The 13997-nt window shown below is 55.1% G+C and overlaps 1 protein-coding gene across 1 annotated transcript; it reads right to left on the bottom strand.

Moving 5' to 3' along the window:
* Positions 1 to 2904: 2904 nt before the first annotated feature.
* LOC100480863 (ornithine decarboxylase-like) lies at positions 2905 to 13802 on the bottom strand. The gene is given in 10 exon segments (XM_019804598.1): positions 2905 to 3094; positions 6816 to 7033; positions 7894 to 7970; positions 7973 to 7993; positions 9969 to 10116; positions 10624 to 10789; positions 11671 to 11805; positions 12297 to 12474; positions 12978 to 13146; positions 13665 to 13802. Coding segments are annotated over 10 exon segments (1440 nt in total).
* Positions 13803 to 13997: the final 195 nt, after the last annotated feature.

Below are 13997 nucleotides of genomic sequence, written 5' to 3'. Positions count from 1 at the left end.
GTGTTCCCTCTCTCGCTAGATGTCTCTCTCTCTGTCAAATAAATAAATAAATAAATAAATAAATAAATAAATAAATAAAGTCTTAAAAAAAAAACACTACATTTTTAAACAGTTTGAGCTATGTGTTTATTATTATAATGAGCCAGAATGAGAAGATACTATATTTTAATAACATGTAAAAATGATCTCTACCTTATATAGATATTTGACCACAAAACACATTAAAAAGGGGAATGTTAGCTCAAAGCAACGTCGAATAAAAATTATTTTAAAAATGGGGGGCGCCTGGGTGGCACAGCGGTTAAGCGTCTGCCTTCAGCTCAGGGCGTGATCGCGGTGTTATGGGATCGAGCCCCACATCAGGCTCTTCTGCTATGAGCCTGCTTCTTCCTCTCCCACTCCCCCTGCTTGTGTTCCCTCTCTCGCTGGCTGTCTCTATCTCTGTTGAATAAATAAATAAAACCTTTAAAAAAATTATTTTAAAAATGGAATGATAAATCATGAATGTTTACTCTTTAAAAGTGCCTCTTAAGGGGCGCCTGGGTGGCACAGCGGTTAAGCGTCTGCCTTCGGCTCAGGGCGTGATCCCGGCGTTGTGGGATCGAGCCCCACATCGGGCTCCTCTGCTGTGAGCCTGCTTCTTCCTCTCCCACTCCCCCTGCACGAGCAGGCTGTCTCCCTCTCTCGCTGGCTGTCTCTATCTCTGTCAAATAAATAAATAAAATCTTTAAAAAAAAAAAAAATAAAAGTGCCTCTTAAAATGAAAATTTAAAACACAGAAAGTATTAGTTGCCCTTGAGCTTTGTTTTTATGATAAATATTTCAGAAGTAGAGACACTTATCTCATTTTACATTGATGCTGGTTGAATTCAGTGTGTGTCCAAACACAGCTTCAAGTTGGGTAGTAGGGTACACATTGCTTCCTACAACTTTCCTTTCTTTCAATGGTGGAATATTTTGTTTGACAAAGAACTATAGCCTATAGCAAATAATCAAACCCTGGAGAACGCCAGCTAACACGATTGGGTTAGTGTTTAAGTAACATGTTGAAACTGCCACTTTAGGGACTTCTTTTGCTTCCCAAAGTGTATTATTTCTTGGAACACCACTCATTGGATCTGCAGAAGGCATGCTCGTACTATGTCTACAAACTTGTAAATATTCATTTTATTTATTTGTTTTTCTATTAAAATGTTTTATTTATTTATTTATGTATTTGAGAACGAGAGAGGGAGAGCAGAGAGGGAGAGGGTGAAGCGGACTCCCCGCTGAGCAGGGAGCCTGATGTGGGGCTCGATCCCAGGACCCTGAGATCATGACCTGAGCTGAAGGCAGATGTTTAAACGACTGAGCCACCCGGGTACCTGTTAATATTCATTTTAAACACATTTAAAAACTTAATCACTTAGGGACGCCTGGGTGGCACAGCGGTTAAGCGTCTGCCTCCGGCTCAGGGTGTGATCCTGGCATTGTGGGATCAAGCCCCACATCAGGCTCCTCTGCTATGAGCCTGCTTCTTCCTCTCCCACTCCCCCTGCTTGTGTTTCCTCTCTCGCTGGCTGTCTCTATCTCTGTCAAATAAATAAATAAAATCTTAAAAAAAAAAACTTAATCACTTAACTCACGCGCAAGAGTGGCTCACCATTAGCCGCAGACAGGGTCACAAACACACTTACCACTCGGCAGCAGCTACAAACAAGCCTGAATACACCTCCACCAATTCTCTCCCGCGTGCTCCTGTCCCCGGTCCCAGAAACACCAATTTTGACCTTTGACTCCACATGCCAGTATTTCCTGCTCTCGCTTTGGGCAGGTCAGTGAGTTCATTCAAATCTGAAACCTCTCCATGTTGGAGGTTAAGCTTTAATCGTCACAGGAGAATAATCCTAGCTTTTCCTGCCACTGGAGGTTGGTGTCACACAAGCCAAGACAGGAGGAGCTCCAAGGACTGAGTGGTCAGCTGTGTGAGTCAGGTGGGGGCTGAGAGAGGCTGCGGACTCCCTGAGAGCAGGTCAATGGCATGACCCTCCCGACAACGTTCGGCTCTGACCGCTGCACTTCTCACGGGCTGGGCGTCACGGGCTCCACGGGATCTGGAACCTGCCTAAATCTTGCAGAGCCTCAGGGCCTTTGCCGTCCTTTTCCCTCTTCCTGCGGGATCTTTCCCCACCCTCTCAGCCATCAGGTCTCTCCTCCAATGTCATCTCTCCCAACCACCCTCTCCAGCCACTCTCTTTTTTAATCTCTTCCCAGCGCCCAGCACCGTCCGCATCTGGTTTGTTTACTTGTTTAGTATCTGTCTCCCCCACCCCAGCCCCCCAACGGCAGCTCCGCAAAAACAATACTCTCTCCTGCCTTATTTCCTGCCGAATCCCGGTGCCTAAACACTGTCTTCCATGAATACTTACTGAGTGAACACCTGAGCGGATAGGGTACCCCAAGAGCAGAGGAATTTAAGGTCACCTCTCTTGACTTCCGTTTTCTCATTTGTCAAAGCCGGTTGGTGGGGGGCAGGGAGCGACGGTGGGGAGGCGCGGGGTGAGAACTCCTATCTCATCCTTTCAACAGGGTGTAGTTGGACCCAGACAGTGAATCCGTGGTGGGCTAAGCAAATCCTGCGCCGTCCGTCTGGGTGCAACGCCGCCAGTGGACAGCAGGGGGCAGCAAGTCACTACAGTTGAACGTGACCACACCTGGGGCTCCCAAGACACAGAACGCCTGAGGTTTAATCCCCCAGCTGCCAGCCTTGCTTATTTTCACCCTCTGGGGTGCAAGACCTTCTTAAACACAGCGTGCACGCCCTGCTGCCCTGAAGGGAGAACACCGACCGGCATGTGAATTCAAATACCAGCTCTGCTGCTTATCCCTGGTGCCCCAGGTTTGTTTGCTTCTCTAATGTGGGCGTCATCGTGAGCTCGCGGGGTCGTTCTGAGTCGCCAGCAGATACGGCTCTGGAAGGAAAGTATGTGGGGCCACGAAAGGGCTTTGAGGACTGCAGGGGCTTCGGGGTAGCCAGCTGGAGCCTGGGTCTGCAGAGACCCCCAGGAGCACCTCATTCTCCGGCCCATCTATGGCCATGGCCACCATGGTACACCTGCACCCACACAGCAGAACGTGGCTGAAGACCAGCACACCAGATGGCCGGTTTCGCTCTAGACCGACCCCCGCAAACCTTGGGTGGGCCCCTGTGCTGGCCATCTGACCCCATTTCACTGGCTCATTCACTCTCCCGCTCTTGTGACTTCCCCACTTCTGCCCTCTCCTCCAAACACCAAGACCCGCTCCTGCCACCTCCCTCACAGCCCTGACCTTATTTTTTTTCACCAATCAGAAGAGAACTCCACTTTCTCCCAAGGACCTGCGACCCCTGCAGTGTTCCCAGCCTCCCTCGGTGCCCTGGGATGCGCAGTCTGAGCTCCCCTCCACCCCAGGTTCAGCTCTTGCGACTGTCTCCTCCCTTCTGCATCTTAATTATCTTCCCTGCGAGCTAGCGAGCAGCCCCGGGAGCCCGCAAACTGTAATAGGTCTCATCTTAGAATAAACCTCCTAATAAAGAGATAGAAATTGAAAAAAAAATAATAAACTTCCTGACCCGACCTGCCCTTCTTCCAGCCACCTTCCCATTTCCCACTGCTGCCAGTTCGGGCACAACTCCCTGGAGGAGGGGCCCACAGCCACCCTCTCTGGACCCCACTTCCACCAATCGACCCCTTCCCTTGCACCAGGTCTCTGGTGAAGATCACCAGTGACCTCCTCTTCCCAATCCCACCCTCGGCCCTCACCTCACCCACCTCCGGGCTGTATTTGACAGTCGTGCGTTGCCTCTTTGAAAGGCTTCTTCTCTTGTTTTCTGTGCCTTGTGTCTTCTCTGGCTGTGCTCTCTTCCTGCTTGGCCTGGGAGACCCCAGGGATGAAAAGTCCTCGGGGTTCCGACGCCAAGCATGTTTGTTTCCCCCATACTGAGCCCTGGCCCCGAACCCAGGGCTGCTGTGTGACTCCATCTGGAGGTGACAGAGACCGCTCCAGCCTCACTTGTCAACGCTGAGTTCTGGATTTTCAGCCCTCCTAACCTGCTTCTCTTCCCCAGCGTCCTAGTTCATGTACCAGCCGCTCTGGCCAAAAGCCCTGGGGTCGTCCTTGACTCCTCTCCTTGCTCCAGGTACCCCAGTGGGCCCCTCAGCCGATCCTCCTGACACAACCTGTCCACCGTGTCCTGAACTGGCCACTTGTCACCACCAACACCCTGACCGCCCATCGTTTCCCCAAACTGGCAGGAGCCCCTCAGATTCCCAATGCATGGATCTGCTCAAACCTTCCAGGCTTTTTCCTCCAGCGCCCAGGAAAGTCGAAGCCCTGCCTTCCCATGAGGCCTGACAAATCACCCCCCAGCCCTCCCCCTCCCTCCTCTCCTGACACCGCCCCTCACTCACTCTGCTCACCCGGCCGCCTTTTTTTTTTTTTTTGGTTAACAATCTCCATCCCTGGCATTGGACTTGCAGTTTGCTATGCCTGGGACTCTGACGCAGCGACCACACAGCCTCTCTCTGCCCTCAGGTCTCTGCTCCCATGCTCCCCCTCAGACTGGCTACCCCCTCCTTCTGCCTAAAATAGCGTATCTTCCTTTATTCACTACCCTCTACCTCTGCTTTATCATTCCTCATAGCATGAACTTTGTTATATATGTGTTATGTGCTTGCTTACGCTGTCTCTTTTCCCAACTGGAAGGTAAGCTCCACGAGCCTGGGTTTTCATTGTGTGTTACTGTGCCTAGAACAGTGCCAGACACGCTAGCCCTCAGATTCCTGCTGAGGGAACGGATAGATGGGTAGATGGGTGGATGGACGGAGGGATGGGTGGGTAGATGGAGGGATGGAGGGATCAATGGATCAATGGTGGATCGAAGAAGGATGGATAACCACAATTATGGCATCAGAGGGCAAAACACAAACACAAAACACACCAACATGTCTTGCATCTGATTAAACTTTATACTTTCCCTAAAGCCCACTTAGGTTTGTGCTTCCAGACGCTTCGGGGGGCAGAGTTCAGGCAGTGGGAGGAGATGAATTGGGAACAGGCTGCAGGCTGTCTGAGACCTCTGGCTTTCTGGGGTGGCCGTCCCTTCTCACGTATCTGGGGGATAATTCGCCTTAGTCAGGGAGTGCTGGGAGATTCTTCCGGTGTTAGCGGAGCTGAGGAGACAGCAGCAAGATGGGTGGGGCTGAATCTGGGGGACAGACAGGACAATCACGGAGGTGGGGGGTCAGCAAACGTCTCCTCAGAAGACGCTTAACAAGGACACAGGACACAGGACGTGGGCGGCTTCAGCCTCTGGGCTCGCACATGCCAAAGGAACGCGGGTAGTCATCCTGACGTCTCCCTGCCCTCGCCTCTGCCGACCTCCTCCCTGTAGGACTCGCTTTCTTTTTGAGCTCAGAGCTCCCCATATACTGTTTTGAAGTTTCAGCAGGCCTAGAAGACACACAGTAGCACCCACCTTATTTTGGAGTTGGCTGTTTTCACACCCTCTCCATCCAACCTCCCAGTCTGGGGGCTTCCAAGACCGAGGCCAGGTCTGCACACCCACAGGGCTGGCCCATTAGCTGTGTGGCTAGAGGCTACGCCTGCTTCCTGAGGACCCCCAGACCCTGGGGCAGTGGGGGGTGTGTGTCTCTGAGTGGGCCAGGCCTGGGACCAGGGGCAGCCAGAGGCAGGGCCCTGGACATGAACTGAGGGGGATTCCCTGCCTAGGGATTTGCGTTATTGGACTTCCTCTCCACAACCCTGTGAGGGGGATACTAGTATCCGAGGGGAAACCGAGGCACTGACACCCCTGCCGGTGTGTGGGGAAGCCTGGAGTCACTCCAGGCCTGTCTGAGCCAGTGTTCTCACCACGAGCGTGGGGGCCCATAGCTCACACAGACTTTCCTGCATCGGCACAGGGGTCACTAACTGAATGGAAGGAAGGTACTGCTCAGGGCAGGCCGCCTCACATCCAGAACATAGCCTTCGAGGGGCACTTGCTCTCGGGGTACAAGGTTCTCAGCCCTCCCCAACCAGGGTCTGGGGCGTAAGGAGCAAGGAGGGTGGGGGTGGCAGCCTGAGGGGCTAACCTAGACTTCAGTCAGGCCCGCTCTGGGAGAAAACCAGTTTTGAACATTGAAAGTTGCCTCATCAAACACACAATGCCCAAACCTTGGCCTCCCCCTTGTCCCCCCCACCCTGCATTTCCCCACGTGGCATACCAAGACATCGGGAGCACCTCCACGGCCACCTCCCAACCTAAGGCGCTGCCCCCAGCAGGCTCCTGTGGAAAGGATGTGCCAGTAAAGGAAGGTTCTAGAACTCCCTCCCCACCGGGGGCGGGGGGGCTGAGCCCTAGGTGGGGCAGAGAGGGGACCCTGGGGCCGAGCCTGTGAGGGACCCTGAAGCTGGTAGGGAAGGGACATCTGAGAAGGAAACTGGGGAGTAGTTGAAGACGGAGCAGAGCGGGGGCCTAGCCAAGGGACTGAGGGTCAGCCGGGGCCACGGGGCTGCCTGATTCTGCCCCCGGAGGTGTGCACACCTCAGAGCTGGCAGAGCTACCCGGGGGGCTACCTTGGGCTTACCCGGGGAGCAGCTGTAACAGGGTCAACACCAAAGGCAGAGGCCAGTGTCAAAGTCAGTCAGACACTTTGGGTTTTGCTGGGGCTGGTGGGGGAAGCAGGGTATTTCTTGGGCCTGGGACTGCAGAGCTTAGCCACATTCTCCGTGCCAAACTCAGACCCTGATGAGATCCCCTCAGCACCCTGCCCCTCCTCTCCCCCTCCGGACACCTGAGCTCAGGGTCCATGGCATAGGAGACGGAGGCGGGCAGGAAGCCGTTGAAGGTGGAGCTCACGGTGGTGGTGTAAGCGCCCATGGAAGGCAAGACGAGCCAGTCACCCACATCCAGCTCGGGCATCGGCAGCTCCCCTGGGAAGAGCTTGTCAAAGGCATCACATGTGGGACCATAGAGGGTACAGGGAAAGAGGGGAGGCTCTGAGCAGAGCTCCTACAGGGAGCAAAGAGCAGGGACTCAGAGAGGGAAGAGCCCCAGCGGGTCCCCCCAGCCCCCTCCCGGGGGCCAGTCGGGCACGCCCACAGGGCCCCAGTGGGAAGGCACCCACTCGGACACTTATCAGCCACCCACTGTGACCCATGAAGGAGCGGTCCGTCTGTGCCGGGCACTGTTCTCAACCCTGTCACGGGGTTTATACTCTAGTGACACAGCCCCGCCCCGCCCATTCCCAAGTGCAGGCCCAGATGGGATCTCAGTTGTCCCCTGTACAATGGGAAGATTTTATTCCATAGCCACTCAACATACTGGCCTCACGCTTGGCAGCCACCGGAATCACCTGGGGAGTTTTCACAAAGGACTGACACCAGGCTTTCAACCCACTTGGGATTCTGGCTTCAGCCGTCTGGGGCATCGCCTGGGCATTAGGGTCTCTTAAAGCTCCCCAGGTGACCCACTGTGGAGCCAAGTTTGAGAATCTCTCCTTCCTAAGTCCCCTGCACCGCCAGCATGCAAGGATTCTGGAAACAACCCGTGCACGCAGACATGCACGTGGAAACACACAGAGCCGAGCAGATGCGCACGCACACCTGCACAGACTCACGTACCTACACGCCCACCTACCCGCACTGGTGTACGTCGGCAGCGCCCCCCCCCCGAAGTGCCTATGCAGGTGCACACGGGCACCCGTGCGCCTGTCCCTGAACACGCACGCGGCATGGCAATCTGCAAAGCCATCGACAGTCTGAGCTCCTTCACCTCCCCACCTGCCACGGCGATCCCCGCCTCTCGGGACTGGGGGCTGCAGGCCGTGGCCCGGAGACTAGGAGCCCTTGAGCCACACGGGGCCCCCTTACCTTCACCACAATGGGCATCCTGGGGACAGGCTCCCTGGAGAAGATGCGGAAGATGCCGTAGTGACCCTCATTGAGGTGTACACCAGCTTGCGGTGGCCTCCTGGGTGCGGGGAGAGGGCGGCAGTGAGGTGCGCGTGGCCGGTCTCAGCGCTGACCCTCCACACCCGAGCATGGAACCCTCGGGAGGGGTCCCGATCCGCAGCCCAGCGCCGGAGAACTCCTGCTCTCTGCTCCAGGAGCCTTCCTGACCCCATGCCAGGTTGGGGCCTGTCCTCTGGGCTCCTGCTGTCCCCTCTGGACAGCAGGCTTACCTGCCTCACCCCTTCCTGCCTTCGAAAACCACACTGGAGTCTCCCACCTTGGCTTTTTGCTCGCTCCTTCTGCTCCTGCCCCAGCTGGGTGCTTCCCCACCGGCCCCGCGAGGCACTCCAGGCCCCCTGTTTCTAGGGAATTGTGAGTAAAAACTTCTCCCTTTGGGACGGTGCTTTCCATGTCCGCATGTTACCTGGTGCAAACGGACCTCGATGCATTTAAAACGAGCGCCAGACTCTGACATGCGCGGAGTGGAGTAGGAAATCCCTCCCTCCACCGAAATACTCTGCCTCGAAAGCCGTTGCCAAAGTAAGAAGTAAGCGTGCGGAGACCTTCTCATTGCCCCACCGCACTCCTGGTGCCTATGAAGCTGAGGTCACCTATGACCCCGAGATCCTTCGGACGTGACCTACTACTGAGCCAGTTTCTTCACAACCACTTAATCCACAGAATCTAAACTCCGGGATTATACACAGGCATTCCAGCTACCGCTTAGATGCTCGCATTTTTCTGAATATTGTATTCCCCCCCCGCCGGGTCTTCTCCCCACCATCTTCTCCTTGGTGTCAGTCACCCCTTCTCCTCCCCACTCCCCCAGCTGCCATTACTGATCCTGTCTCCAGCGACCCCAGCCCCAGGTGTCCTAAACCACTTCGCCATGACATCCTGGAGGCCGAGGGCTCAGCGAGCACACCAGCATTTCAGGCCAGGCAGAAGGGGGCCCTGCTGTACCCCTAACTAGCCGTGCCATGTGGACAAAGCCCTTCCTCTCCCTGAGCTTCAGTATTTCCACCTGTAACGTGGGAACGACCCAAAACTACCCCCCAGGATTGTTGAGCAGAATTAAGACAAAAATAGATACTTTACCCAGAAGAGAGACTTAATTATTAGCAGCTCTTATTATTGTGGAAATAAAAATAATAAGCCCCAAATCCTTTTAACCTGGACTTCTGTTAACGCTGGCTACCGTCCTGTGCTGCGGATCACAATAGTCTCTAACAAGACACTTTGTGGGGAAATGAAATCGGTTGACACAAGCGCCTTTGGGATTAAAAGCTGTGGGCCAGAGTGTGTCACAAGGATAAGGGAGGAGATTAACGGGATTTATAAATATTTATATGTCAGTTATCACAAAGCCACAGAATAAAGTGGTGAGATCTTTTCGTACTCTCTATCTCGTCATGAAATTGAGTTTCTGGTTAGTTCACTGTGTGAGAACAGCCACCCCAGCCCATCCCTGATGCAGAAATAGCAATCAAAAAACTCTCCCATGATGGTCGACCTCAATTGTCAGAAGGTTTCCCGTCACCCTCTAGATGTCACCCTTAACCTGTAGGCCACTGCAACGACACTCTTGCCTTCCTGTATTTGTTCAAAGAATTTGTATTGACTCAGTGTATTTTTCGTTATAAGAATCTGCACCCATTAGAAAGCACTTGCTGGAAGAATTTCAAACGCCCATCGGCAGCACAGTGGTGTCTGTGGCCTCATGAGCGATATTCTGTGACTTTGCCTCCATAAATGCCATATAAATGCCTGGGCTGCTCAGCAAGGGTAAGGACTTGGTCTGGGTTCTCTGCCTCCCAGTCGGCTTGAGAACGACTCAATGGTGATACTGACAGGTTCATTCTTATACCCGATTCACAGCTTGTCTCTCACTAATTAGGCACTGGGGGTGGAGCCCAGACCGTCTGTCCGTCCTCTTCCCCAGGGCCTGGGGACGTCTGCAGGGTGCCCCCCCCCGCCAGTGCCGGCCCACCCACCGGGCTGCAGCACAGCCTTCTTGGCAATGATGTTGACAGCGGCCGTGCAGACAGACGCGGCGTAGAAGTGCCCCGGCTCTGCGATGATCTCAACGCCGCCCCCCACGGGGAAGTCCTGGGCCAGCACAGCATTGATCACTCTTGCCATCTGCAGAGACAGACCCAGACCCTAATAGGACCTACGTGGGGGGCATCGCCTGCGCCATCCCCCTTCGTTCCTATAATAGCACTGTGGGGAGGTGTTACCATCCCCACTTTGCTAGGGAGGAAACAGAAACTGCAGCCCAGAGAGGAGAAGTCACTTGTCCAAGGACACACAGCGAGTGTACAGGCTGTGCACCAGGAGGTGTCTGAATTCGGACCCCCTGAAATCGATACATGGTCAGCCAAGATGGGCTGTTCCCTGGGTCGGGGCATAGTGAACTTCCACCTGATGGCAGGTCAAGCACGGACAGCAAGTAACATGTCTGCGCTCACACAGGCTCACATGGGCACATGGGCCACGTGCGTAGAGTCAGACAAAGACCTCTGAACAAAGACAATCCCAGCTACACGCATGCACACGACTCGGTGACAAGAGCTCCCCCTACAGACGAGCGCACGCACACACTGTCCCCGACCCCAGCCCACGCTCCCTCTCGTCCTCCTCTCGGACCTCCTCAAACTTAGGCTCGAAGCCCTCCTCTCCCGGGAAGCCCCCTCCGATGTCCAGGAGGCTCATGTCGTGCCTGGAGGCCCGGCCCATCTCGAACACGCGCCGGCAGTCAGCGAAGGCCTGGGTGAAGGAGCGCGCCGTCTGGCAGTTCGAGCCCATGTGGAAGCTGGGCGCAGGTCAAGTGAAACGTGGAGAAACACACACGGGAATGTAAGGGGGACACTCCGAAATGCCAACGCGGGTAAAATGCGGGGACCAGCGTGGATACACACACCGGGACAAACGTGAGGAAGGCGGCCCGCACAAACACGCAGCCCTGGATTTATGTGTGGGTGTCCCCGGAGACGCACACGCTGCTTGTGACCGGCCTTGAGTTGGGGTGCTCACGGTCGTGGGGCAGTCACTTCTCTCAGCTGCTACCTCCCAGTGCCCCCATTGCAGGGCTCCTCTTCCCCTCCTTAGAGGGCGTGTGATGAGAACCCCAAATTCTCTCCCCCCCCCAAGCAGGCGGGCTGAGGAACCAATCAGGGCCAGGTAGCGGGAGACAGGGAGGCCCTCAGCTCAAGTGCAGAGTTTAAGGGGGTGCCAGAATACTGAGCCATCAAGATAAATAGCATTTACTGTGATATTTTTAAGAAGCAAAATTGATCCAAAATCATCCCCAACGGGTAAAACACAGAACTTTTAAATAAAGGCAAAACTGGTAACAGTGATTGGACCCCAAGGCAAAAGGAAAAGTCAGGAATTCCAATTCTGTCTTTCTTTAAAATTTTTATATTTTCCTCATCATGGATTTTTTACATTGATGCTGATTTTTTTAGATATTGCATCAAGATGTTATTTATCTAGAGTACTAAGTTTTTTTTGGCACCCCCTTACATTTTTCACCCAAGGCGGGTGCCTTCTGGCCCTGCCCGAGTCCCAGGTAACACCCAGCTTCTTTGCTGAGGACAAACGGAGCATCTTAAGGCCCAGAGGGGCCACGGCTGACCAGAGGGCAAAGACCAGGACCCCTGCTTCCCAGGCAGGGAAAACCAGCGCTCTCACCTGGCCCCGACCACCGCCAACCCCAGGGCCCTGGCAGACTGGAGCAGGTGTTCACACACCTCCAGGGTGGCCCCGAACTTGGCGCTCAGGGGGAACGTGCTCTCGCTGTCCTGGGTCCACAGCCAGAGGACCAGCCTGGGAAAGGGTGTGAAAGATGCCAGTGGTTCTTAGACGTGTGAGCCCCGAGGCCTGGAAACTTCACCCCACCTACCTCCCAATCTCTCTCCACCTTCTCAGAGGCCCCCAGCCTCGTTCCTCTGGACTGAGTCCCAAGGAATGAAAACACTCACCACTTAGAGACTTCTGACCAAGCAAGAAAAAGCAGGAAAGTGATAAAATTATAAATACATCTTCTGTAGGCCTCTGTGTTACAGGATCAGAGATGTTAAATAACTTTCCCAAGACCACACAGCATGTGCCCATGAATCGGAAACATGAGCCCTGGCCTCCCTGACTCCAGCGTGAGTGCATTGGCCTAGACCTCCTGTGCTTGAAACTCTCCCAGGTCACCTCATGGGCCCGTCTTCATCTGGTTGCAGAGGCCCAACTCCTCCGGCAGAGGCCCCAGGCTTGCCGGCCATCGCCCCACCTGTTTCCATCTGCCTGCACCACCCCGCTGATCTCACCTGGCCTTGGGGTGGTGCTGGGCCACCTTGGTCAGCTCCTCCTCGCTGTCGAAGGTCATGAGCTGCACCCCCCGGCAGGCAGCGTACTGGATGTGGGAGACAGGCTTGCAGGGGTTGGCGTAGATGATGCGCGAGGGGGCCACGCCCAAGCCCAGCACCTGCTCCAGCTCCACCTGGCACGGGGGACATTCAGGGGCTGCCTCCCTGTCCATCCCCGCCCTCTGGGCCCAGAAAGCCAGGGCACGAGCAACAAACAAACAAGGGGCTGCCCTTGACCGAATCCATCCTCTGCACCTGGCACGGCGCTGGGCATGTCTGTGCCACTTAGGCTTCTAGACGACCGTCAGGAAAGCAGAGTTGGCTCCATTCTAAAGAGGAATAACCCAGGGTGTGTGCGAAATGTCTGTGCCGGGACAGGAACGGGGCCTGTGCTCAAAGCCTGTGCCCCTCTGCTCACCGGCTCCCGTTACCTGCCCCAGTCACGCGGCCCAGCAGCAGGTCGACCCCCCTCCCCAAAGTTCATTCATTTCTTCCTTCAAAATCAAGTGAGTATTTCCTGTGTTGGCCGCTGTCCTAGGTGCTGCAGGCCCCACTCCGAGATCCCCGGCGGCTGGCCGCTACCCCCAGGAAATGTCAGGCCCGCGAGTGAGGCCCCCGGCAGCAGGCACGGGCTCATCTGGCTGGCACAGTCGAAGCTGGTGCCCAGGATGGCCAGGACGCGCAGCACCCAGATGCTGCTGTTGCGCTTCACCGCGTAGAAGGGTGAGACCCATGGCAGGGCGCGGCAGAAGGCCTGATGGCGGCTGGCCAGCACGCCCAGGTTGGCGACCATGAAGGGGTCTCGGTGGTCCTGCCAGGGCCGGGGAAGAGGGAGGGGAGGCTGCGTGGTGGGTGCCTCACTTAGCCTTCACAATGACTCCATGGGTTCAGTACTAGAGCTATTTCCATCTTACAGACGGGGCAAAAAGGGCTCAGACATGTGAAGTCACTGGCTCAAGGACGTGCAGTGAGTACGTGGCAAAGACAGGCTATGACCCCAGATCTTCTAACTCTTCAAGCAGCAAGACGTGAGGGCAACAATGATCTTTGTCGATCAAAGAGGGGGCAAGACGGTTCCAACCCTCAACTACACAAACCGGCATTGGGCAATTACAATTCCACGTGGGGATGGGAGCTACGAGAAGGGACAGAGAAACTATTCCATGACCCCCAGCAGAATCAAGCTTTGGAATAAGACCTAGTAAATGGAGCTATAGAACCATGAAACAGAAAGTCTTATTTCTTGTCCACCAAAGTAGGGACTGAGACTTACCCTCTCTGCTCCCTACTCCCTTCCACCCTCACCCTTCCCTCCCTCTCCCTCCATACTGAATCAGAGAGCTCCTGGATCTTCTTCAGGACCACCTGCCAGGCAGATTCCCCAGGCCCCAGCGCGATGAGCTCCTCTGGCCATGTGCTTCCAGGGGGTCCTTGAGTCCCCTTCTTGTTCCCAAGGGGAATGTTCATCCCTGACACTCCAACAGATCCCTCCAGCAGGCACAGTCCTGGTGTCCTGGAAAGGTTTTGCTCTAAGGATCTAGCTTCCTCCCTTCTCCCAGCTCCCTGCAAGCCCCAGGTGCCAGAGTTCCCTGGGCCAGTCAGTCCTTGGCCCTCCCATTCACCCAGAGAGCTCCATGGAGCCCTAGTGAATTTTCCCATCTG

Source organism: Ailuropoda melanoleuca, chromosome 2, assembly GCF_002007445.2.
Source record: "Ailuropoda melanoleuca isolate Jingjing chromosome 2, ASM200744v2, whole genome shotgun sequence".
NCBI lineage: Eukaryota > Metazoa > Chordata > Mammalia > Carnivora > Ursidae > Ailuropoda > Ailuropoda melanoleuca.
The sequence above is the reverse complement of the archived record's forward strand: the minus strand, read 5'-3'. Positions and strand labels throughout refer to the sequence as shown.